This window comes from Schistocerca gregaria, chromosome 4 (assembly GCF_023897955.1).
Source record: "Schistocerca gregaria isolate iqSchGreg1 chromosome 4, iqSchGreg1.2, whole genome shotgun sequence".
Classification (NCBI taxonomy): domain Eukaryota; kingdom Metazoa; phylum Arthropoda; class Insecta; order Orthoptera; family Acrididae; genus Schistocerca; species Schistocerca gregaria.
Window position 1 is genome coordinate 734,739,206 of NC_064923.1, and position 27,734 is coordinate 734,766,939.

At 39.7% G+C, this 27,734-nt stretch overlaps 1 protein-coding gene across 32 annotated transcripts in view; it reads left to right on the forward strand.

The window, feature by feature from the left end:
• LOC126266845 (transcriptional repressor CTCF) overlaps positions 1 to 27,734 on the forward strand; it is a 147,792-nt gene that overhangs the window by 48,402 nt on the left and 71,656 nt on the right. For all 32 annotated transcript variants that reach the window (XM_049971420.1, XM_049971415.1, XM_049971419.1 and 29 more), the window contains one exon: positions 9,460 to 9,614. In XM_049971420.1, the coding sequence (XP_049827377.1) occupies positions 9,460 to 9,614 (155 nt within the window). The remainder of the gene's footprint in view (positions 1 to 9,459; positions 9,615 to 27,734) is intronic.

Genomic DNA, 27,734 nt, shown 5'->3' on the forward strand with positions numbered 1-27,734 from the left:
GGAAGTTTTCACACGACAGGATTCCAAGCAGAATCCAACTGGAATTCTCCATCGTGATTGATAACAGCTCAGGCAGTCATGTTTCTACTGTTGATGTAGATCCAGAAGTTTGAAGAATGGGCCTCAGTTTTTGTTGCAGTGTATTTCATGAAGGGACTAGTTCACCCAAAAATAGTGAACAGTCTCTGGGCCAGGAAACTTTTTATATTTCACAATACCACATTTATTTACCATGTACAAAATAGAGAAATTTATGTTACACCTATTAAATTTAATAAATTAAAGAAAAACTAACTGTGCAGGCACACACTCGGAAGGTTTTCAAAACAGTTGAGTTGATATAACTCGAGAATTATCTTCTGAGACATTATGCCACTGATCTGTCAACTCTTCACTGTGGTGTAAAGAAAGCCATCTGGAGTCTTCTCTTGTCCCATTTATTTTGAGCACCCCAGTAACTTTTTGTCTAGAATGAAAATAAATAATAAAAATATATACCGTGCAAATGGTGATTGTTACAAGGGGTACATATCCAGCACGACTGCAGTTTTTGTAACTTTGTTCGTTACAAAGGTGTGAACAGCAGTTTCTCTTGTTTAAATTGCATTCTATATCTTTTATGTACGCTCCTCAGCTCCTCAAGGCCTGTTCAGAAGGGTATCACAGTGTACTATTCATGTAAGCTTGAAGTTATTAAAAATATAACACAAAATTAACTTTGACTTTCCTATACTAGCATACTGTGCAGACAATGAGGGTAACCAAACTTGTCCAGTTGCTGGAGTTGACAATAAATAAATGGAAACAAATGCACACAGGTCATTCACTCAGTCATTTTCAGTTGAATGTTTGAGATTCAGATTTGGTCATGAGTTGTCAAAACCAATGAACGCAATTCCATAATAAACTATTATACAGCTCATGTAGCATGATTTAAATTCTTTGGAATATCACTATGTGAAGATAGTGATCTCTGAGTACTGTTGCGTATCCTGTACTGTGATTGATTGCTAGAAGCAAACGGGCCAGACACAGTGTTGATTTATGTGTTGGCAAAGCTAATGTGCCATATATGAAATTTTGCAGTTCAGTTAATGCACAATATTGAAGATTTCTCAATAATTGTTGATTTTTGGTACTATCAGTTGTATGAAAGTATCAAGAACTGAACAGTAGTTAATCGTAGACAGTTCTTAGAATGAGACATCAAACACATTCAGTATAGCAGAAGTAAAAAGAAAAATAATAAATGCAGATTACCAAACTGGAATTTGCAGAAATTGGTCCACTCCTCACAATGTATTTGTAATTAGGAAAATAAATGAAAAATTATTGGGCTGTAAACAAAAAATACATTTCGTCAATTTTATGAAAGCTGATGACTCCATTCACAGCCAAACCCTATATAATGTAATGACAGAAGAACATGAGATTTCCAATTAAACTTATAAATATTGTAAAATATGCATGGATGATAACATAAGCAGAGATTTGTTAAATGGAATAAAATCTGACCATTTTAAAATAAAACTGGCCTACTACAGGGAAATGCTCTGTCCCCTCTTCTCTTTAATTTAGTTTTGTAGTGTGTTGCCTGCTGGGATCCTCCAAAGATATAAAGTTAAGGTTTTAGTGTATGTGGATGATATACTGCGGATTGGAAAAAGTTAAATAGAGATTAGATAGTTATTTGTAAATCATGTAGGAGAAGAGTCCAGACTTGGCATAAAAGTAAATGATCAAAAAACAAAATATGTGATAGTTCAAACATATGGAGATGAACAAGGCAACCAATCGTATCTCATAGTCAGCAAACATAAATTCGAACATGTTGAACTGTTAAGATTTCTGGGCACAGTGGTTGACGAACAAGATCAGACAAGTAGAAGTGAAATGAGACAACAAAATTCTAAGAGAGCCTACTACCGCATACAAAAACCTCTAGGATCAAAACTACTGACAAGGAAAACCAAAATGAAGATATATTATGAAAAGGGTAGGGTGCACACCATAAAGATAACACGTTGAGTTACAGACAGGCAAAACAAAAAAAACTGTTATCTATTGTGGTTCCGGCCAAAGCCTTTTTCAGGAAAGGAAAACACACACACACACACACACACACACACACACACACACACACGTTGATAGGAGACAATAAAAAACACACACACACAAATTTCACAGTTGTGGTCTCACTAGAAACAGACAGCGCAGCACGAAGTACACAAGTGGAAGGCGGTCTTCTCTGTAGTTGAGCTGACTTTGAATTTCCCATTTGGCTGTGGTATCACTTCCCTTGCAGCACCTCTGCTGTGACTTCTTGTTGCAGCAATCACTGGGCTATATTCCATTTGTGGAATTGGTAGTCAACATGTCGACACCTGTGGTGTGTTGAGATAGTACTGGCCAACATTATAGAGTTCATCAGAACCACGAAGGGAAAACATCTGAAGGCATCAACTAAAGTAAGTCATCATGTGTTCCAGAAAGGTCCAGCAAAATCAGTGTGGATACAATTCTATGGACTGCTGGGGTGTGGCCAGTCAGAAAAATATGAAGTAGAGCTGTCTGTTGCTCCATGTAAGCTGTGCACCATGACATCATGTCTTCGATCTAGGCATCCATCCCTGGTCAAGAACAATGGCGTTGAGCAAGCTGCTCTGTCCTGACAATACTCCAGAGTCCCTGATGCAACAACCTTAAAACATTCTGGTGAAGGGTATGTGCGTTGTGGCCCAGGCCTGGTCATTCGTAATGTGTAGTGGTGAAACACTACACTGTACTGATAAGGCTTGACAATGAGCGAAGTATCGATGTACTTCTGGCCAAACCATGTCTTTCACTCTCCTTGGTCACTGGTGTGCGTGTATTTCAGCACAGTGCTTAAATCTGCATCCACAGCTGTCTTCTGTGCTATGTGATGGAAGTCAATGGGAAAACAGTGAGCTGCAGAAGTGTCCAGAGGATGTATCTGACAACATGATGCTTTGAAGGAGTCGAACTGATCATCCTTGTCCACTAGTAACTTCAACAGCACGTTGGTGTTGGAATGTTCAGGTGTATAGCAGTACAATATTTCATAGTTGTAGTTTGACAGCAATAAACCCCATCATTGCAATTTCTGCACAATGTGTGATGGAACAGGCTTGGTTGAGTGAAAGAGTGAAGTGAGTGAGTTATGATCCATTAACAATTAGAACTTTCTTCCATAGAACTGATGATGAAACTTGGTTACACCGTAAATTATCACCAACGCTTCTTTTTCAACCTGACTATTACCTCAGTCAGAAGCTTAGAGGCAAGTGTTTTGGAAGATCCTTTGGTCCAACACAGTGTGACAGAACGGCACCTATGCCAATATGACAGAATGGTGCCTTAGTCAGTAGAAGCAGCATCAACCGCTAACACCACTGGTGTAGCAGATCAAAATGCCTGGAGCATGTGTTATAAGTAGTGCCTGTTTTAATTGATCAAAAGCTGAGTGACATTTCTTGGTTCATGCAAACAGAACATCTTACACCATAACTTGTGAAAGGGGGCTGCAATCTGAGAGGCGTGAGAAATGAATTTGAAGTAGTAGTTCAGTTTGTTTAACGTTGTTTGCAGTTCCTTTAGACTTTTGGGAGCTGGCAAATCTTTGATGGCTTGCAAATGAGTCTAGGTGGGGTGAATACCCTGCATATTAATGACATATCCCAGATATTCTATTTCTATCTGGAAAAAAGAACATTTAACTTTGTGAAACTTGAGGCCTGCTTATAACAGTATGTGAAAAGGCAACCAGAATTGGCTAAATGTTGTTCTGCAGGATATCCAGGTAATTTTAGCAAGAAGGCACTTTGGCAGCCACTTATTACAAAAGCGTTGTAAAATCGCCAGTGCTGAGGCCCTACTGAAGGGCAGGTTTTGTAGTTCAAATAACCCAAGATGAATGCTAATAACCAAAAATTTCTTTGAGTAATCTGTCCATCAGTCCCTGTGGGTGGGGCAAAGGGCACATATCTGTTACTGTCTTGGGCATTCACAGTCAACTTAAAACCAACACATAGTTGAAGACATCCGGAAGGTTTGCAAAGGATGACTAATGGGGAAGATTGGTTTGATGATCCTATCAGCTTGCCATTGTCATAACTATTCAGCAGCCTGTCCCCTAATGGCAATGGGCATTTGCTTAGCTTGGCAAAACTTTGGTTGTGCATTGTTTTTGCATGACACATGAGCTAAAAAATTATTTGCACAACCAAGACATTAACTAAAAAGTTCACTAAATTTGTCACACAGAGCGTGAAGGATTTTTGTAGGCACATTTTGAAATTTGCAACACTGACTTACTTGTGGATTAACAGTCTTAAAATGTAAAAAGCATGTAAGCCAACAATATTCTGCAAAAATTTGGCAGAAAGCATGGCGAATACAACTGTCTTTCTTCACTTAAAACTTCTGGGCTGATACGCCATGGTCGATGTATAAAACTCTCCCCTGATGTCTCGTCTCCGACACTTGCCCCATTGCTGAAATCTTATATTGGTAGGACTGACAGTCATATTAAAAATTCAGCTCATCTCATTGATAAGTTAAAGGAAGTGTGTGTGGGCCCGGATGATATCCTCGTCAGTTTTGATATTGTGTCGTTATTTACCATGATTCCAGTAAATGAAGCTATCTCATGCATAGCAGAGATTTTCCTACTGACATTGTGGCATTATCCTGACACTGCCTCACCACAACCTACTTTCAATACAGTAGTGGCTTTTATGAACAGATTGATGGGGTGGTTATGGGCAGTCCTCTTAGTCCTGCTGTGGCTAACTTGTTTATGGAGACTTTTGAACAACGGGCATTGCAGACAGCCAGTAAGAGACCAGCCAGATGGTATCACTATGTTGATGACACTTTCTTGGTATGGACACTGGGAGCAGAGGAGTTGGATGCCTTCCTGATACATCTAAACAGCATTAATCTGAAAATCCAATTTATTATGGAGATGGAGAGTAATATGCAAATGAATTTTCTGGATGTGTCTGAGATTAAACGACTGGGTGAAATGTTGTATAGAAAGGCCACACATACTGATTATTATCTGCATAAAGATTCAAACCACCACCCTAGACAAAAACGAGGTGTAATAAAAACCATGATAGACAGGGCGTACAAAATTTGTGAACCTGTTAATGTAAAAGATGAGACTGAACATCTACAGTTGACTTCCGTGAAGAATGGCTTTTCTAGCAAGGAGATAGATTGAGCACTTTGCTCTAGACAGAGAATCAGGAGCAACGACAAACAACAGCTGTCCAATGGCAAGGTTTTGCTTCTGTCACAGATCACAAGCAAGGATGAAGTGGAAACTATTTTCAGCCCACCAGGAAAATAAAAGAATGTTTAAGATCGGCAAAAGACACACGAGATCCTTTGGCTACACCGGGGGTGTATAAAATTCCTTGTAGTTGTTGACAGGTTTATATCGGTACCACAAAAAGAAGTGTTAACACCCATCTTGTTGAACATAAGAGGAACTGCTACCTGTTTCATAAATCAGCCATAACAGAACATGTTTACCAGGAAGGTAATCATGAAATAAAATTCAGTGAGATGAGTGCCAAATCTAAAACCTTGCATTATTATGTGTGCATGTATAGAGCGGCTATCGAGATTGATAAACGCCATAATAATTTTAACAGGAAAGAAGAAGGTATTAAACTGGGTAAAATTTGGATGTCATCATTCCACCAGAAGCGTGAAAATCAATTACTTTCAATCGAGAATGTTGGCATTACCAGTGACAGTCTCATAGCCGATACCACGTAATGGACAGTGGCGCCCTCTGCATTGGCTATATAATCAACGTTTCCTTGAGTTCTCCTAGCAGTTCACCGCTTTACCTGGGAAGATGTTTCCCGCAGTTGGAGATGAAACTTCAGGGGAGAGTTTTATACATCGACCACTGCCTATCGGCCCGGAAGTTTTAAGTGAAGACAATATCAGTCGTGAAAGCCTACATTGTATGAACAACTGTCTTTGTTACACCTTGAAAAGTAGCTGGTATACTCGAAGTTCCTAAAACTGGTATTTCCTTTCCTTTATAAGCTGATGACTCATGCATCGCTGGACTCAGTATTGGTGAACCTAATTGTTCATAAGAAAGTTTGTTCAGAAGAGTACAATTTGATGTCTATCCTAGCTACTGTCTAAGTAACAAACACCTTGTCCCGACTCCATTCCACACCTAAAAGAGAACAAGCACTTCCTGCCTGTTTCTGTGGGCTCGTACAGTGCGTGACAGGTGAAATGGACAAAGATTAGTGGATGTGTGTTTGCGTCGGCGTGACTTGTTTGGTACATGAAAATGTAAGGTGTGAGGACCAGAAGAGATACTTGTAAGTTTCTACAGAGATTATGCGAAAGAACTTCCATCTCTTCAAGCATCAGTTTATTGTATGTTGCTGGAACAATGGAGAGTACCTAGTGACAGGAAAAAGGCACAGACCATTCCCATTTTCAAAGGGGTGATAGGACAGATGCACATGATTGTAGGCATATATTGTTGTCACTCTATTGCAGAATAATGTGACATGTTTTACACTTATATATTATGACGTTTTTGGAGAATCAAGATATCCGTAACAAAAATTAGCATGGATTCCACAAATAAAGATCTTGAGAAACTTGGCTGACTCTGTTCCTCCATGAGATCCACAGTGCCGTAGACATTGGTGTTCAGATTGATGAACCTCGACTTCAAGAATGCATTCGATACTCTGCTGGACTGCCATTTAGTGCAAACAATATGAGCTTATCGAGTATCAGACCAGATTTGTAACTGGTTGTTAAGTGACATTGAATTTCTTTTTTCCACTGTTATTGCGATTGGCTAAGTATAGTGATCCCCTTTAAGCTTAGAGTGCTCTGAACTGTTACAATGTGTGCTTAAAATACTGTTATGAACTGTTAGTCAGCTATGTCTTCTATATTTGTGTGGCTTCTACAAAAATGAATAAAACATTTACGACCAATTCGGAGTGTATTCATAGTGAACCAAGTCAGGCTACTTAAAATATGTCATCGGTATCAGACTGTTAGTTAGCTGTTTTACAAACTATTCACCACAGTTCTCTCATCAGCAAACATAGTGAAATTAAATGATTCTGATACACAGATGGAGCTCATTAACACATGCTAGAAAACCCAAGTACCAGGACAGCTCACTGGGGAGCTCCATGCTATATTACCATTCACTTTGTGATATCTGTGTATTTGAAATATTCTACTCGAGGCACCTAGGACCTTCTTTTGCTTTCCATCTTTAAAGTGCCATTTTAATCACTTATCTGTAGATCATGTGATTCAATAGCGATAGCTCTTGTTTTAAAAATATACACATTTAATTGCCTTTGAGGGTTCACTGTGGGCAGAAGTTAGGATCACTTTGTGGTAAAGGGATGTGTGGTAGAGGCAGAGTTTAAGTAGCTTATTTGGAAATATTGTGCATTCCAGAAGACATTTTACATTTCAGTGAAGATATGCTTTTTAAAATTTCACTAACCATTATGGATGATACATTTATTTGAGTCATAGGTTCAGGAAGAATGTTTCAGTATATCTGTAGATTTAATCAAGGAAGCACTGTTATTTATGCAGCCTACTACAATCTAGAAGTAGTCTTTATCATTACCTGTTTTCAAATTAGTTTCCACTGCATTGGAAGGCCTGTGTTTCTTTTTATTACATTCCAAATAGTTTCAGTCGTTTGCACTCTGTAATACAGACACTGGACCACAGAGAATTGCACAAGTCTCTCTGTAGAAAGAATGAAGCCACTGATCAACAATTAGGGAATTCATTAAAACATGTAGTGTGCATTCATTCAAATATATTTACATAAGCATTGGAAAATCCAGGATGGAATGTAACAATATTATGAAAAATAAATTTGCTACTCACCATATAGCTGAGATGCTGATTCACAACAGGCACAACAAGACTGTCACAAATAAAGCTTTCAGCCAGTAAGACCTTCGTCAAAAATAGACGACAACTGAAGGTACTGTGGCTAAACGCAACTCACACACACATGACTGCAGTCATATGTTTGAGAGTTGCATTTGTGTGTGTGTGTGTGTGTGTGTGTCTGTTGACTATTTTTGACGAAGGTCTTACTAGCCAGAAGCTTTATTTTCGACAGGTTTTTTTTGTTGTGCCTTTCTGCGACTTTGCATCTCCGCTATATGGTGAGTAGCAACTTTCCTTTTCATAATATTTTTACATAAGCACTGCAGTACAAAACTTTTCGCTGTATGATATTTTGTGAAACTCTTCAGAGTGGATTGTTTCCATTGTCACCTCTCTGATTGTTTACAAATGAATCACTGTTATCATCAAAATCATTGTCACTGTTCTTTTCACTTAGAGAGTCCTCTAAAATGTAAGTGTAGGCTTCCACTGCCATTGTCACAGTCAATACAGTTTTTTTGGGTATGTGACCGCATTGTCAATGTGTAAAAATTCTCCGACGCTCTGGCCACTGTTGCAAATGGCCTTCACAGAGTGTTTCTGCTAGCTACTGAATGAGACAAGTGTTGGTTCTTATATGCTGGCAGAAGAGGCTGCTGTTATAATTCCTACTTCAACCAGTGGCGAGCAATTAAGTAAATGCTAGTCAGGAACGTCTATTTCCACCAATGATAAGAAATGAGGCAAACACCAATAAAGGATGTTTAACATCCTTCCTCCTCATCCCCAGGAACCAATAAGTATTTTCTAGCAGTATATAAGAACCAAAGCATTTCTCATTCAGCTGTTAGCAAAAACAACCAGAGGAAGGCCATTTGCAACATTGGTCAAAACATGGCAGGATTTTACAAATTGACAATTCAGTCACATACCCAGAAGAATTTTATTGACTGATTCTTCTAAAAGCTCTACAACCTCTTCCTCAGAAAGGACTGTGCATGAAGAAATGGCTGTTTCATGGCTTCTAACTTGAACATAATAATTACAGCCTTTCTCTCAACAGTTGCGACAGTTAGATACTGAGTTAACACAGAGTTCCCTAGATAGTGGTACTATGCAGCATTGGTGCCTAGTACGGTCAGATTCAAGAATGGAGCATGTGACAGCTATGAGGAACCATGTCAAAATGGGGCTAAACAGTGTTGTAGTGTTGATCACCACTCGCTGTTGGAATAGAGAGGGTTAATGATGTTATTAGTCATTGATACCAGATGATAAGTAAACTCTCTTAGATTTATCTATTGCTTCAACTGCAATTTTCCCAGAAGTCTTATAATGCAGTAGATTCAGGATTATTCAATTTTTTTCATTCTGTGAACAGTTCTTTCATTCTCTGATAGGGTATTTTTTATTTCCTTAGTCAGTCATTTGCTCACATAGCATATTACTCCAAAAAGAAACAGGTGAATTATTTTGTAAATATTGTATTGTTTTCTTTTTTTATAGCTGGCGATAAACCAGTGTTCCAGTGCGAATTATGCCCTACTACATGTGGACGGAAGACAGACCTACGCATCCATGTACAGAAACTTCACACTTCAGATAAGCCACTCAAATGCAAACGGTGTGGGAAATCGTTTCCAGATAGGTACACGTACAAGGTAGGTAATATCCGTATTAATCTAGGTGTATGATTGCATGTCTCCTTGTGACTTCTACTTGTTGCATTTTCTTATACTGTATTTATTCATCTATTGAATGATAGTACAGAAGATAATCAAGATAATTTTTTGAGGTGGTTACCTCAATACCCAAGATAAATAATAAAAAATGAAGGAAAACAGAATGAATGTAAAAGGTTGGAAATGACAGAGAGTGTAGAAATTTGGAGGGCAGTAGGTATGTTTCACTCAATCCTGATCAAGAAAGATGTGTGGAGATGAAGGACAGCAAAATTAATACAAGAACTTATATTGTATGAGAATGTTTGGTCCTACATTGAAACAAATATTATATACACTTAGATGGCAAGAGAAAACACATATGAAAATTAAGGAAATTTGCAAGCTTTTCGAGCCAGTGGCTCGTTCTCCCACCAGCAGGGGGAAGAAGAGGAATAAAGAAAAAGGACTAGTGAGGTTTAGGAAATGGGGAGAGTTATGGAAAAATTACACAGATTCCCTTGTTAAAGGAGACTTACCAGACGGGATGGGAAGGAAAGGGTGATTGTTGTGGTTTGCACCAGACGAGATTTGAAAACCTGGAAGCAAAAATGTGGAAGATAGTGTGTAACCTCCCCCTCACGTATCGACCTTAATGACAGTAAAAATTAAACCGGTGTACCTAATGGAAATTTGAGAAAAGCAATCGTCACCGAAGTTAATCTGTCGGTAAAGAGGGAGGAAAGGATTACATCTAAATGAAAGGAAAAATGCAAATGAAACTCACGGAAATTAATTTTGAAAAGGGATAAAGTTAATAATGAAAGTAAATGTGCAGTCGTTAGTTAACAATTAACTGGCATTAATTAGATATTTGATATTTAGGGAAAATTATGATCGCCAGTCCTATGGACAACTACTATAATAACTGAAAAAGAAAGGTTATTGCACATATAATTAGCCGTAAAAGTGTGGCAACTGAAGGTTGACACGTGTTGTGTGAAAACTGAATGTTTGTCAGAAGTAATAAATTTCGCTACACTCTGACTTAATTTAGCAAAAGAATTAATAAAACCGGAAAATTGAAAGTTAATTTAGTGACTGAAATTAATAGTGAACTTTGTTTCTGAAACACTACGAAATTCAATAAAGTAAGGTTAGTCTTGGGATACCTCAACAATCATTTCAAAAGCTACTTGAATCTACGCAGTTTATAAATAAGAGATTTAACTTTGAACTTAAATTAAATGATTCTGAACAATTAACAATAGTAAAATTTAGTACGTACTAAGCTGAGCTGCAGTCACAGGTAAGCTAAAATATGGTAACAAAGTTCGCACTCTTAATTTGTGCTTGTGTAATCTAAATATTGTAGCCAACTATGCTATGAATACCTTAACTGAACTTTGAAATTAAAGCAGTGAAATCAAATAATATTACTTTAATGCTAGCGTTTGAATTTCAACGACATTCGAGTTCATTTCAGAAAAGGCAGGGACCCTGCTTGGTTATGTAATTGGGACAATGAGGAACAAAGGTTCACGCTAAGTTGCTGTATTTTAGTGATGCTAATGGAATAGTTTGAAAAGCTGAGGTCAGCCATACAGTTCTAAAACTTTACGTGCTTTTTAGTCTTCCTTGTTGGTTGATTGGAGGTTGGAAGTTGTCGATCGAGGAAGTGGCGACAATCGCTTATGTTGGCCGTAGCTGTTGCAGAAGCTGGATGTTGGCGTGCCTTCTTCTCGACACGGTCGCCAGGCGAAACGGGCTCTTGATGTGTGCCAGCTAATGTTTCCTGTCCGTGACACCGTGCCAGAAACTATCAAAGCAAGTCGAGCGCAATTACATGCTGCCAAACCCCGAAAGCACGGCAACTCGCGGGAGCGTCACACAACACACCTGCTCCACCACCCTACTCCAGCCAGACCCCCCTCTGCCCACGTGGTAGAGTTAACTCTACCAAAGATCCTAAACACTTTGGTTCTCCACACGACCTATCAATGTAATCATTCGATAGCATAGTTTACCCTAGGCAAGACCCAGCGAAAAAATACAAATAATATTTACAAAACCAACCAATTATACATTGACATAGAAATGTCATATCTTCAGGTAACAAAATAAGGAAAAAAAAATAGTACAATAGATGGAAATAGGAGGAAATGCATTTCCGGTGTTACCAGTGTAATAAGCTAAACAAAGATTACTGACCAAGCATCATGTAAGAGTTCATAAAAGGGAGTGAAGAAAGGAATGGTTACTGAAAAGAAATGCTGAGACTGAAGAAATTAATATAAATTAAGGCCATGGGTGTGGTAAGACCTAAGGACGTATTGTAATGCCAGTTCCGAGCTGCAGAGTTCTGAGAATTTGGTGTCAGGGGAGAAACCATATGGTCCGCGTGGTGAAACAGATCCGAGGTCACACCCGCCCCGTGCGAGCTTCTAAATTGTTGCCCCCCCCACCCTCCCCCCGGTGGTGGTCTCTCTCTTTTCTTTTTTTTTTACAAGATGTTTGTGGAATTTTATTTAAACAAATCTGTAGGAAATGTCAGCAATCAATCGCAATTTTTGGTTTTACTTTCAGGTCTACCTAGGCTTCTGCCACTGAGTGGACAGTCTCAAAGCTTTTAGTATGTGCTTACTTCCAAACTGTCATGTTGACAGATATGTTCAGCATGACAGTACAGATGTAAACATAACTCAGAGCATTGAGAATAGCCACACTGTACCTGAAATCTATGTAGATCTGGAAAATAAAAACAAAAATGGAGTCAAACCTGATTGAAGAAATCTAGCTAATTTTAATAAGCCTTGTGAATTTACAAAAATGTTCAAATGTGTGTGAAACCTTATGGGACTTAACTGCTAAGGTCATCAGTCCCTAAGCTTACACACTAGTTAACCTAAATTATCCTAAGGCCAAACACACACACCCATGCCCGAGGGAGGACTTGAACATCCGCCGGGAGCAGCCCCACAGTCCATGACTGCAGTGCCTTAGACTGCTCAGCTAATCCCGTGCGGCATGAACTGACATTTAACGTAAATAAACAATGTATTCAACAGAAAACAAAATATATTTACAATTTAACAATAATTTTGTTTGAACAATAATATTTACAATAACTATTTAATGTTGAACAAAATAAGAAACAACACAGTAAATAACCAAGACAGTGACCATAATATAAAAATTTTAAAAAATACTAGGCAAATCGGACCTTCCTGGATTTTGCTTGTGCAAACTCTTTCACACAATCTGTGTAATTTAAGTCCTCTGCATGCTCGTGTTCAATAGATATTGTTGCAAGATCATTCAAACGAGTTTGGGTCATCGTTGATCAGAGGTATATCTTTATCAATTTTAGTTTTGAGAAACTCCTCTCTCCACTTGCAACTGTCACTAGGAGTGTTAGGTCAAAAATTATGCCTTCCTATAAACTTTAGAGTCTCTTTTGGACCTATTCCACGTTTCAACAATGTTGAAAGCACTTTTATTTCTTCCTTCAACTCCAGTGCATCAATGTCACTTGACTCATGATCTTGCAAAATCACTGCGAGGTTTCTACACTTTGTGTCCAGGCAGTCAGGAGGTACATTCTTCAGCTCGCCGATTTCGTAGAGAAAATCAAAATAATCAGTGAGATTTCAGTTGATTGAACCTCTCATCCAAAGATGTGGTTACTATATCTAAAAGGTAATAGTAGAATTCAATCTTGTAACATTTTGTTGGGTCATCTATGGTCTCAACACTTCCTTCATAGGTAAAGTGTATTGGCTTCTTACTTCGTCGCCGTGAAGCACTTATCCGTGGTAACATTAGATCATCTAGCTCTAATTCTATAGCCAATTCTTTGAAATCCGTCAAGAAAGACACAAACTTGTCTTCTGTTCTGCAGGTCTCAAAATATGCTTTCATTTTTTCAAGCATTTCCACGGCCTCAGAAACATTTATGTCAATGGTTTACTGACTACACTGCTGTGAAGCAGAACGTCATACCAGATTACCAGAGAAGTGAGAAAAGTGTAACTTTTTATTTGATTAGCAAGTGACGTTGCTTCGTGAGTGGTCATGCCATCGAATTCTTCTGATATCTGAACCAGTGCATCATAAACGCCTCCAATTTGAAACCTCGGGAGTAAGTGCATTGATGCAACTTTCCCACCTAGCATCGCTCAGAGGCTTCAGCGACAGGTGTCTTCAAGACATCCCAATGTCGAACGGAGGATGAGAAGAAGTCATACAAGCTTTTCACTGTCGAAAACATGGAAACAGCATATTTAGGAGACATAGCAGCATCGTTTACAACAAGACTCAATGAGTGACTGCTACATGGTACATAAAATGCTCTCTTGTTCATATCTGAAATTCTTTTTTGGAGACCAGACTTCTTTCCTTTCATGTTTGTTCCATTGTTGTATCCTTGCCCTCTCATATTACACAATAGGATTTTTTTATCTTCTAAGAACTTGAGTACGACCTGTGTCAAAGGGGAGCTTGAAGAATCGGGCACTGGAAGAAATCCCAGGAAATGCTCCCAAATTCGGACATCGTATACCCCATCGAGTCTTGTCTCCTAGACAAAACGTACCACAACTGTCATCTGCTCAACTTTAGAAATATCTGGTGTGCAGTCCACAATTATACTGTAATACTTTGCAGAATACTTCATTAATAGAATGTTGTTGGTTATAGATGATCCAGTAAGATGAATTATTTCATTCTGTGTTTCTTTTCCAAGATAATGATGACCCTTGTTCTCACCTTGTTTGTTCTGTGCAGGTGCCCATCATCACAGTGTCGAACTTTCCGAATAATTCAACAAGATTCAAGAATTTTCCGTTGTCAGGCTGAAAGAGTGTATCTGTACTTTCTCTCAAAGGCAGACATTGCTGACCCAGGAAATGAGTTATTGCTATTAAGCGCTCAAGAACATTTTTCCAATGTTCGCTTTCTGTATTCAGAAGCCTTTGATGATGGGCGTTGACAGTTTGTGACTTTTTCAGTCCCTCAGAAAACACGATCCACTTTTTATGTGAATTCAAATGCTTGGTGGACTTCCCATGACTTTCAACATACAAAGCAAGGTGCCACCAGTTGCTTATATCATTCTTTGCAATTTTCACTGTGTTGTTGTTGTCTTCAGTCCTGACACTGGTTTGATGCAGCTCTCCATGCTACTCTATCCTGTGCAAGTTGCTTCATCTCCCAGTACCTACTGCAACCTACATCCTTCTGAATCTGCTTAGTGTACTCATCTCTCGGTCTCCCTCTACGATTTTTACCCTCCACGCTGCCCTCCAATGCTAAATTTGTGATCCCTTGATGCCTCAAAACATGTTCTACCAACCGATCCCTTCTTCTAGTCAAGTTGTGCCACAAACTTCTCTTCTCCCCAATCCTATTCAATACCTCCTCATTAGTTACGTGATCTATCCACCTTATCTTCAGTATTCTTCTGTAGCACCACATTTCGAAAGCTTCTATTCTCTTCTTGTCCAAACTAGTTATCGTCCATGTTTCACTTCCATACATGGCTACACTCCAAACAAATACTTTCAGAAACGACTTCCTGATACATAAATCTATATTCGATGTTAACAAATTTCTCTTCTTCAGAAACGCTTTCCTTGCCATTGCCAGTCTACATTTTATATCCTCTCTACTTCGACCATCATCAGTTATTTTACTTCCTAAGTAGCAAAACTCCTTTACTACTTTAAGTGTCTCATTTCCTAATCTAATTCCCTCAGCATCACCCGATTTAATTTGACTACATTCCATTATCCTCGTTTTGCTTTTGTTAATGTTCATCTTATATTCTCCTTTCAAGACACTGTCCATTCCGTTCAACTGCTCTTCCAAGTCCTTTGCCGTCTCTGACAGAATTACAATGTCATCGGCGAACCTCAAAGTTTTTACTTCGTCTCCATGAATTTTAATACCTACTCCAAATTTTTCTTTTGTTTCCTTTACTGCTTGCTCAATATACAGATTGAATAACATCGGGGAGAGGCTACAACCCTGTCTCACTCCTTTCCCAACCACTGCTTCCCTTTCATGCCCCTCGACTCTTATTACTGCCATCTGGTTTCTGTACAAATTATAAATAGCCTTTAGCTCCCTGTATTTTACCCCTGCCACCTTTAGAATTTGACAAAGAGTATTCCAGTCAACATTGTCAAAAGCTTTCTCTAAGTCTACAAATGCTAGAAACGTAGGTTTGCCTTTTCTTAATCTTTCTTCTAAGATGGGAAGTCGTAAGGTCAGTATTGCCTCACGTGTTCCAACATTTCGACGGAATCCAAACTGATCCTCCCCGAGGTCCGCATCTACCAGTTTTTCCATTCGTCTGTAAAGAATTCGCGTTAGTATTTTGCAGCTGTGGCTTATTAAACTGATAGTTCGGTAATTTTCACATCTGTCAGCACCTGCTTTCTTTGGGATTGGAATTATTATATTCTTCTTGAAGTCTGAGGGTATTTCGCCTGTCTCATACATCTTGCTCACCAGCTGGTAGAGTTTTGTCATGACTGGCTCTCCCAAGGCCGTCAGTAGTTCTAATGGAATGTTGTCTACTCCAGGGGCCTTGTTTCGACTCAGGTCTTTCAGTGCTCTGTCAAACTCTTCACGCAGTATCGTATCTCCCATTTCGTCTTCATCTACATCCTCTTCTATTTCCATAATATTGTCCTCAAGTACATCGCCTTTGTATAAACCTTCTATATACTCCTTCCACCTTTCTGCTTTCCCTTCTTTGCTTAGAACTGGGCTGCCATCTGAGCTCTTGATATTCATACACGTGGTTCTCTTCTCTCCAAAGGTCTCTTTAATTTTCCTGTAGGCAGTATCTATCTTACCCCTAGTGAGATAAGCTTCTACATCCTTACATTTGTCCTCTAGCCATCCCTGCTTAGCCATTTTGCACTTCCTATCGATCTCATTTTTGAGACGTTTGTATTCCTTTTTGCCTGCTTCATTTACTGCATTTTTATATTTTCTCCTTTCATCAATTAAATTCAATATTTCTTCTGTTACCCAAGGATTTCTAGCAGCCCTCGTCTTTGTACCTACTTTATCCTATGCTGCCTTCACTACTACATCCCTCAGAGCTACCCATTCTTCTTCTACTGTATTTCTTTCCCCTATTCCTGTCAATTGTTCCTTTATGCTCTCTCTGAAACTCTGTACAACCTCTGGTTCTTTCAGTTTATCCAGGTCCCATCTCCTTAAATTACCACCTTTTTCCAGTTTCTTCAGTTTTAATCTACAATTCGTAACCAATAGATTGTGGTCAGAGTCCACATCTGCCCCTGGAAATGTCTTACAACTTAAAACCTGATTCCTAAATCTCTGTCTTACCATTATATAATCTATCTGATACCTTTTAGTATCTCCAGGGTTCTTCCACGTATACAACCTTCTTTCATGATTCTTTAACCAAGTGTTAGCTATGATTAAGTTGTGCTCTGTGCAAAATTCTACTAGGCGGCTTCCTCTTTCATTTCTTAGCCCCAATCCATAATCACCTACTATGTTTCCTTCTCTCCCTTTTCCTACACTCGAATTCCAGTCACCCATTACTATTAAATTTTCGTCTCCCTTCACTACCTGAATAATTTCTTTTATTTCATCGTACATTTCTTCAATTTCTTCATCATCTGCAGAGCTAGTTGGCATATAAACTTGTACTACTGTAGTAGGTGTGGGCTTCGTATCTATCTTGGCCACAATAATGCGTTCACTATGCTGTTTGTAGTAGCTTACCCGCATTCCTATTTTCCTATTCATTATTAAACCTACTCCTGCATTACCCCTATTTGATTTTGTGTTTATAACCCTGTAGTCACCTGACCAGAAGTCTTGTTCCTCCTGCCACCGAACTTCACTAATTCCCACTATACCTAACTTTAACCTATCCATTTCCCTTTTTAAATTTTCTAACCTACCTGCCCGATTAAGGGATCTGACATTCCACGCTTTTCACTGTAGATGACGAAAAAGCAGAACACAGCATCCTTGCTCTTTGAGTACACCAGCCAATGTCTTATCAGCTTCTTTTAAATTCTTCAAAGAATAGCTGTAGTGCACAGGGCTGAAACGGCGGTTGCCCGCATTTTTAGGATATCCTTCAGCTTCCTTAATGCGCTCGGGAGGACCTCACATGACCAAAGTCGTTCGAAGGCAGTCGGTAATAATTTCCGGCCATCTTCCAGGATCTGAGTCAACTGTGTCTTCCACTTTAGGCTCGTCTTCAATTCCTTCTCCGGTTGTGAGTACCTCAGCTGATGTTCCTCCGGTATTTTCCAAATTGGGTCACCTAATTTCAGTTCTGCCGGATGTTTCAATCTCAGAGCTTTCATCACAAAGCAGATCTTGAGTCCAGACGAGGTCTGTTGAACATACTGTGGATGGCCTTCCGTCAGCATTGCTACTGTATGCGGTGGTTGCAGTACTGTGTTCGTCAACTTTCTGGTCATGTCCTGAAGATAAAGATGTAGCTGCAGTAGCTCCACTAGTTACTGTACTTTCAGGATTTATTTTCCACCCTGGCCGTTGCTAGGTCGTTCTCTCTTTGGCTTGAAATATCGTTGTAGTGCATCCTTTTGCTTCTTATCGTCATCTTCCTTCAGTGCCCATCTTTTCCTATATTCACTGCCAGACAGTCTGTCTCTACCATCGGACATGTTTCGATCCAGCCTGTATAGAATGATTGCATGAAACTAACTGTTGATGTCAGTGTACTAACGTTATTTGGAACACACTTCACAGACAATTTCCTGATATTCCACTGCACGTAAACGGAAAATTATATTACTGTAGGATACACTGTTCAGGAGATGAAGTTATAAGAATTGAGCCATGTGAAATTGAATTTCAGGCCGAATTTCACTACAGATGCAGATGAAACGGTCAAAGAGTGGACCGGAAGACAATGGAGAGAGAAAGAATAAGGAGATGGAGTAACATAATAATGCAATAAACACACACCCAGGCATCGATGGGTACTATGCTAGTCAAAATATATTAACTCACTACACTGCGATTGTTCAATTCAAAGAACTGACACTCAACATCTGTCGTAATTTCCATGTGTTACTTCTTTCGTGTCTGATTATGGAATAAGGGGTAACAAATTAGTCATCACCATATCACTTCACTTTTCTTCATTTTATTTTCATTCTAGCTATTGGGATGACGCATACTCACTTGCGGACTTGTCAATTTTTGAAGTAACAGATCACAAGAAAAATAAATTTTCCTATTCTGCAATCTTGAAGGAGAAAAATTCTAACTTATGAGTAACATGTTTGTGCAATACTAATTGTAAGTTATATGAGAAGCACTTACCTATTACATCCCAAGTTGCAAGAAATTCGGACACATCAATTGTTCTGTTCTTACCAAACGCAATGAAAGTGCTTCTGACCAATCTTGACTCCCTCAGCCAACTACCAAAACGAATTCTGTAGTTTTCGTTGTAGAGTACGCAATAATACCCATTGCCTGGAAAGGTGAAGTGGTGACGCGGCAGTGCCAGTAACTAGGTCACGTGATGAGGTACAGCGAGGCTACAGTTAAACTAGTGCTCAACAAGCAAGCAAGGAGCTCACAATAAGTATGTGACCAATGATATGGATAAATGTATTATCAGTCAGCGATTTCTATGGTATTACGAACAATAGAAAGAAATACGAACTTCGTGAAAACTGCACAACTTTTGTTAAACAGAAATGAGCTTCAAAGCTAGCAAAGAAACCCTTAGAAGCAATGTTCTGTCTATGGATTTTTGTTTTAGAAGGTGTCAAAATTAACGTTTTGTTTTGTGCTGGTGAGAGGGCATTGTTGCTAAAAGACCATACTTTCTCAGGTTTTCATCAGAATCGAAGCGACCAGTAGTTTACTAAGATGAAACATGGATTCACACACATAATACAGTAAATAAATGTTGGCGAAGTGATAGTGTGCGAGTAGTATTGTCAAACAAAAGTGCCGGTCAGAGTTTAATTGTTGTTCATGCTGGCGGAGACAGGTGTTTCATGGCTCAAAAACCAAAACGTTCCACTATCACTCACAAACGAATAGCAAAAATTTTCAAAAATACATCAAAACCCAACTTATGCCAGGCTTATTAGAAATGTCTTTATCCCTTGTAATTACTCACAGCGTATTTACCCATTCAGAATACTTCTAGCTATTTGTAGGTGTTGGACACATTTGACTGCAGTAATGTTCAACCATTTTTGCCCATAATGCGGGAAGAATAAAACACTCGGAAACTGCCATTGAAGGGCTTTGCAAAATTGCTTAAGGCTTAACATGTAACCGCAGTATCGGAAACTGTATTCCAATTTCCAAATTAGTTTTTGTCTTCTGCAAAATTAGTTGTGAGTAAACGCACGGCGCGTAACAGGCAGGCAGCACTCCACTTATAAGAAATAAGAATACTGGCATGTACGTCAGACTGCTTCCCCCTCTCTGTTCCTCCGGCATAAGCACGACGCTGCTGCCACATTGGCGAGGAAGAAATTAGTCCTCCTCCCTCCACTTGTTCAACAGAGGTGGCCAGCAGGTAGTTGAGGCGCCATGCCACAGTTCCCGAAGCCGCTCCCTCTGAGGTTTGATTTCGAATCCCCTCTTCGGCATGAATGTTGAGAAAAAAAAAGGGGGGGGGGGGCGGTAGATTTGCCGACCCGTGCGGCTGCACGTTTCACATGTGCCTTGCGACGGCCCTGTGGAGCTTGCTTTGCAACAGGATTTTGTGTGTTATCTTTATACACTCTCTGTAAATGCACATTCATCCTAACAGATTACTTGGTGGTTGTCATAACAATGTAGAGGGCTGAACAGTGTTTACATAATAGGTGGTGCGAGATAAGTTGGTTCACTGGTGGATCTCCCTTTGATAGTATATTTGTTTGCCAGTTATGGGGCTGGTAGAATTGATGGTAATAGGTTAGGGCACGTAGGTTACAGGAGTAGGAGCATAGGGTAGAGAAATGAATGCAGAAGGGGCATAGGGTCTGAGCAGGAAATTAGGATACTGTGACAGATGGGGGAAGGGGGGGGGGGGAGGGGGGGAGGTGGCACGAAAAGCTATTCTAGATGTTGCAGAAAACTTTTTAGACAGGGCAACCACAGCTGTGACTAATAATCTTGGGGACTTAGAAGCTGCTTCAGCTATATTTAATATTTTTATTAGCAGATAATAACTGGAAGTACTGAAAATCACATCCACTGGTGACATGTAACTAAGTCGTAAGAGCTAATTATCCCAGAACATGGAACCCAATATTCGTTGTCTGACCCAACTAATAAACTGCTAAACGGTGCTATGTCAGTGAATCAAGATCTGATGGTCATAGGGATCCAACTTCAAAATGGTTAGCAGAATCATAAATCCAGATTATGTGTATTCCCAGAACATGGGACACGATTGCATACTGTGAAATACAAATTTAGTGATGCCACTCGAGTGATGACCAAGTGGCATCACTTTCTTGCATGTGGAAACCCAGCTTTAGATGCAATAACTGCGGTACCTAATTCAGAGACAAGTGCAATTACTGCTTCTCGTTTTGTCTTCTTCTAAATCAATCAGCTGCCTAGTGTATATCACAGAAGACAAGTACTTTGCAACCTACTTGTTCCTTCTAACAATTTAATACTGAACCCTATCTAATTGTGACAGACCAACTGCCATTGTTTAACACTAAACATGAAAGTATATTGAATATTGTAATACATTTGCTACTTACCTATCCGTTTTGTCTCCTTTGCCACTTTATTACTATCTTCTTATGAAGTTCTACTGCTCCATCAGTTGTAGTTAGGGTTGTACCTGCTACCAACTGAGTGTCTCGACTTTTACTGCATGAAGGTGACTGCTTTGCTGATGCTGGTCCTACATTTTTGTATACCTTGATAAGGCCTTTCTCACTTGGGTATCGTATGTTGCTTCCACTTTCCCTACAGTATCAACTTATTTTTCACAGCTTCCAGAGTATTCTGTCTTTGCGTGTCCTTATTGGCTTCTTCCTGATAGACTGACTTCCTGATCAAAATGTTCTAAGATGAATGAGTGAGGTCATATATCTCTGCTTCCCATGGCCTCATAATGTTTATCCCAGTACAGCTGCTATTCTCGGGCATAACACTTTCTCTTTATGTCTGTTTTTCGTAAGTGGAGCACACAGACATTGCTGCTTGCCTAGCTCCTTCTGGAGGTTTTGACTGAATCTTTCACACTTGATTGCATGATTGACAATTAAAATATTCAATGGCCATGACATTGCCCCCACCCCCCAGTAGTATCTTAATGTCCATTACACCAAGTGCCATTAATACATGATAATCTTTCATATCTTGCTTATACTAACCCTGAATGATGCACATGTTGTCTTGTATAATCCGTACAAAAGAAACAATTACATGCTAAATATTGTCAGTTTTCTCTTGTCTTCTGTATCCCTAGGATTTATTTCATGTATCACTACTACCATCTCTCTCTCTCTCCCTCTCTCCCTCTCTCCCTCTCTCCCTCTCTCCCTCTCTCCCTCTCTCCCTCTCTCCCTCTCTCCCTCTCTCCCTCTCTCCCTCTCTCCCTCTCTCCCTCTCTCCCTCTCTCCCTCTCTCCCTCTCTCCCTCTCTCCCTCTCTCCCTCTCTCCCTCTCTCCCCTCTCTCCCTCCCTCTCTCTCTCTCTCTCTCTCTCTCTCTCTCTCTCTCTCTCTCTCTCTCTGCCCCGCCCCCTGGCCCCTCCCCCCCTCCCACCCGCCGCCCCCCCCCCTGACCCCCGTCTGTAAAGGCAACATAGTTGGTTCTGTTTGCTGCAATTATCCTCACACTATTGGAATGACAATAGTTACCTCCTCCAGATTCATCTAACAATTTCTTAAACAAATATTTACAACATTTGGAAAAACACAAAGATGCAATAATTGTTATTAAACTTCCTGGCACATTTATATAAAAGACTTCCTTATGCTTTCAAATCAAAACGGAAGAGTATGCTCATGGGTCACTCCTATTCTGTTGAGTTCCTTGAAAAATGAAGCTGATTCTCTTGTTATGTTGTTGATTGCATTTACTTAAACTCATGGCTTGGCTTTCTTGGGCTCATAAATATTTTATTTTTATCTGTTATTACTTTTATGTTGTAATTTTATGTACTGACATGTTCCATCACCTTGGAGATTTGCTCCTCAGTTTGGTCCTACGGAACTTAATGTGTAAATAAATAAATTAATTAAAACTGTGTGCTGGATTGTGACTCGAACCCAGGACCTTTGCCTTTCGTGGGCAGGTGCTCAATGAACTGAGCTACCCAAGCACGACTAATGACTCATCCTCACAGCTTTATTTCTGTCATTATCTCATATACCACATCCCAGACTTCACTGAAATTCTCCTGTGAAACTTGCAAGACTAGTACTTCTGGAGGAAAGGGTATTGTGGATAATGGCATAGACATAGTGTGGGTTAAGTTTCCAGAATGAACTGCTTTTGATAAATGTTATAATTAGACTTGTTTCCATATATGTGGCAGTGGTACTAGTTTGCACCCTTTTCTCTGATTCTATTTATGTTCATTCTTTATCTGTGAATTTATCAGTTTCCTGGAAATTTTTGCCCACTATTTTAAGTCATCTAGATTTAATGTGTGTGCTTCATGGGTAAATCTTGCTTCAGGGGTAAATCTTACAGCATTGCTGAGACAACATCAATCTTGGATCAATTTCCTCACAACAATCTACGTTCATATCTTCATTTGGCATTACACATCTGCTGGTGTGATTTGTCTGAATCACTTTGGCTGTCTGAAATGTATATGCGTGATCTGTCCCCTTTGCAGTTCTTCCGAATATTAATTATTCCTATTCTGTTTAGTGTAATGCCTTCAGATAGATTTGTATTACACAAGATCAGCATATCTTCTTCCCTAGGAACTACTTATAACCATTTGTTGGCACTTAAATGTTTCAGTTAGGCTCTATCAAATGAAATCATTTTCTTAGTACAGTTGTTGGGTGTGTGCTTATCTTTAATAACATCACTTCACGGTCTTATTTGTTGTACATCGATAAAGAGAGTTTGTTTACACATATTTTCTTCCTTATGTCGCTATACTTACATTCCAATTGGTCAGGCAATAACTTCATATACAGTTTCTTACAAGGGAAACTCCCCATCGTACCACTCTCGTCTTTACTACTAAAGTGGCCTGGTGGATAGCCTGTCAAAACTGAATACAGATCAAGTGTAAAAACAGGAAGAAGGTGTACTGAACTGTGAAAAAGAAGAAAAATAGAAACAGTGAACAGTCTTAGATCAAGATTTGCAACATCGAGTGAATTGCAAGAACTACAGCATCGTGGTTGTGTAGTTATGGTGTTGAACTGTAAGGCAGAAGATTCATGTTCAAATCTCCCTCATGCCCCCCCCCCCTTTTTTTTTATAATTACGAGCTTTCTTTCCCATTGCTGATGTGTCTGTTCTCCTTCTGTAATCTTGAGAATTGTCATACTATACTTGGTTATAGAATATGAGTCATTTGGGAAGAATATATTACCATCACAGGTAAATGTGATGAATAGTGAGAGCAGGCAAGATGCCACATAGACCTCTCACAGAAATGAGAACAACAAATAAATGGGTGTGAACTATTTTACAACAAAGGAATTCAAGACTGAAAACTTCCAAAGCAGATTGCAAGAGCTATAACATGTGGTACTTTTGTAAAAGAAATAGGAGGTACATGCGGTTGGAGGTCATTTACTTGCACCTTGCTGTTGCAAATGGATGTTACACCATAACACAGACACAAATTGGAATACAGCAGACAGACACATCAGTGACCAGATGGACAGTTCATAATTTAATTTGGAGGGGGAGAGAGGGCAGGGTCATGGGAGAGATTTGAACATGCATCTCCCACCTTGCATCCCAACACCTTGACCACGCAGCCATGACCACCTAACTATTCATATTTGCTTGATGTTGCACATTTTGAGCTTGGACTGCTCTCTATTTCTATTTTGCTTCTTTTTACACAGTTCAGTACATCTTGTACCCCATTTTCATTCTTGGTCTGTGTTCTGTTGTTGACGGGCTATCCACTGGGCCATCTTACCTCTAGATGTGAGGGGGATGTGATGGGGTGTTCCCCTTGTTAGAGGTATCTGATAGTAAATAATCTTTCTTTGGTTGTGTGACTAATTGGTAAATGTAACATCTAAATTAAGTTTATTTTTCTCAGTTGCGGGAATGTTAATTACAAAGCTTAACTTTGGTTAAAAATACATCTAGATCCATCACCTTCTGCAGCATACATCCATATTTTTCTGCTAAAGGTGTTGGTAATCTCAAATCCCTTAATTTATCTTGAATTAGCCCTAATTATTAGCCTTCATAATGTGTACTGTATTTATAATATGTGGTATGAGAATGCCTTCCCAAGCACAGACTATTGTGCCACTAATTGTTCATACTCTGTGCTTATTTTACTAAATAGGGTTTTTCATTGTAGGAGTTGTTCATTGATCATTATGAGGGCTGCAATTCTCATTAAACCTGATCCGTAGTCTGCAATGAGTATGTGATGAATTGTTCCAGTTTTGTCATTCCGTTCTCAAGCAATTGCCCATTTGTGGCAATTGTATGCCGTGTCAGTTCAAACCAATGTGTTTGTCCCTGACTACACCACTTCCTATTTATATATCTTGGACAGTTTCTCTGATCTAGACTCCATCATATTAATTTTCATCTTCTAATATGCATCATCTGCAACACCCAAGGTTCCAAACAATATTTTGCAGGCCATTATCAGAAAGACAGGGAAGTTATTAAAGGATTCTGGTTTACCAGATGAAGTAGTGAAGAAATTAATGCCTCGTGCCACCCGGCCTCCGAGGATTTTTTGGATTACCAAAGATACACGAGGAAAGTGTTCCTCTGAGGGCCATTGTTAGTGCAATCAGTTAGCCCACCTACAGACTTGCTAAACATCTGGCAGGATTATTAGCACCAAACTTGAGACATTGTGAACACTATGTTGTCAACTTGCAGAAATTTTTTGAAACACTCAAGAGAATGAAGTTAGGCTTAAACGAACTGATGGTTGGCCTGGACGTTGTGTCATTGTTTACAAGAGTGCCAATACAAGACATGCTGGGTCTTTTGGTCCAACATTTTCCATCTGGAATCATTAAGTTGTTCCATGATGTGCTAACAATAACTTACTTTTTGTACTGCAATGAATATTATGAGATGGTGGACGGCACAGCCATGGGATCACCACTGTCTCCAGCACTTGCAAAATTCTTCATGGAACACTCTGAGGAGCAGGCTCGGCAAACTGCGATGTTACAGCCATCTTGCTTTCTATGATACGTTGATGACACTTTCCTGATATGGTCTCATGGTGAAGATACACTACAGCAGTTCGTCTATCACATGAATGATGTCCATCCCAACATTAAATTTAGTGTCGAGATGGAGAAACACGGCAAGCTACCATTCTTGGATGTTTTGGTTGAGCGGAAGGCAGGAGGCCACCTTGGTCATTCAGTGTACCGGAAACCAACGTGCATTGATTGGTACTTGAACGCCAATAGTTTCCACCACCCTGTACACAAGAAAGCGGTCATGAACACGTTGGTTCATAGAGCCAAGATTATCTCTGACGACGACCACCTACAGTCTGTATTGCAGAACTTAAAACGTGTTTTCAGGGAAAATGGATACTAAAGTTTTCAAGGGCTGCCGACGAAAGACACCTGGTGAATCAGTAGAAGAGGCCAAACGGACTGCATTACTGCCATACTGTGAAGCAACTAGGAGTAAGTTAGAACGTTTACTGCAGTAACATGGGCTAAGACCAGTGTTCTGGCCCGCCCCCAAGATACGAGATATATTGCGCCCTGTTAAAGACGACATTGCTCTTCGAGTGTCCGGCGTGTATTGTGTTCCCTGTGAATGTGGCAGCATGTATATCGGACAAACAATTCGCACGGTTGCGGAGCATTGTACTGAACACAAGTGCTATATAAAACAAAGGGAGCTTGGCAAGTCGGCCATAGTGGAGCATTGCCTAGAAAGTGGACATAAAATACTGTTCGAAAATATAAAAGTTTTGTCTCGTGCATCTACATATTGGGACTTCGTTATAATGGAAGCGGCCGAGATTCGTTTAAACAACAACAGCTTCAACAGAGACCAGGGGTACGCACTCAGCTGGGCATGGGGGCAGGCATTGGACATCAAAAGAAAGCAAAGACAGGTGCGTGATGTGGGAGCGGCAGTTTCAAATGTGGCCCCTGCTCCTGGCGCCACCTTTCGTGGTCGGTGCTGCCACGGGCAATAGCTCTGCTAGCTGCCCGGATCGACTTATGCCCATGCGCCACATTGGGTCTATCTGATTGGCTACTGATGATGTCATCATGCCTATATAAGTGAGAAACTGTAGTAGGCCCTGCAGTCAGTGAACTCCTGACGATGATGGTGGAGATGGTCATCGAAAGCTCGAGGATTTTATTGGAATTGACGCCGTTTGAAAACCAAAAACGTTTCATTCATTTAGGTGTCCTGTTTACAGAGCATCTCGCACCTATGCAAGGCAGTTCATATATTTATGTGCCTGTCCCTTCTTACTGTTGCTGTTTGCATAGTGCCTCATAATTAAATGGACAGAATTTGCATCACACTCTTCGTTGCTTGTGCTCAAGAATTGATAATGCACTATCCTCATATAGTTCGTACTTAAGCTTCTGGAATGTATACCCCCTTTAGTACTTCTTTGCCAATAATCCCATGTTTCTATTTTTGTATCTTCATTAGCTTTTCTTCCTGTGGCCTGATTGTTCCCACCTAACCACGAAGTTCGCTTTCCCTTTGGTGTGTTACCCCAGGTGCTCCTCACTTGACAGCTTCTTCTGTGTGTTACTTTCACTGGTAAAATTCTTTCACTTCAGATTACTTTGACCTGACTTGTTCCATTGCCTCTTCCCCTTGTACGCTTTTGATGTCTCATTAATCACCCCCTTATCTTCCTGATGGCTCTTTCATAAATCCATCCATACAACTGTCTACCAATGTCCTCTCACAGTTCCATTGGTTCT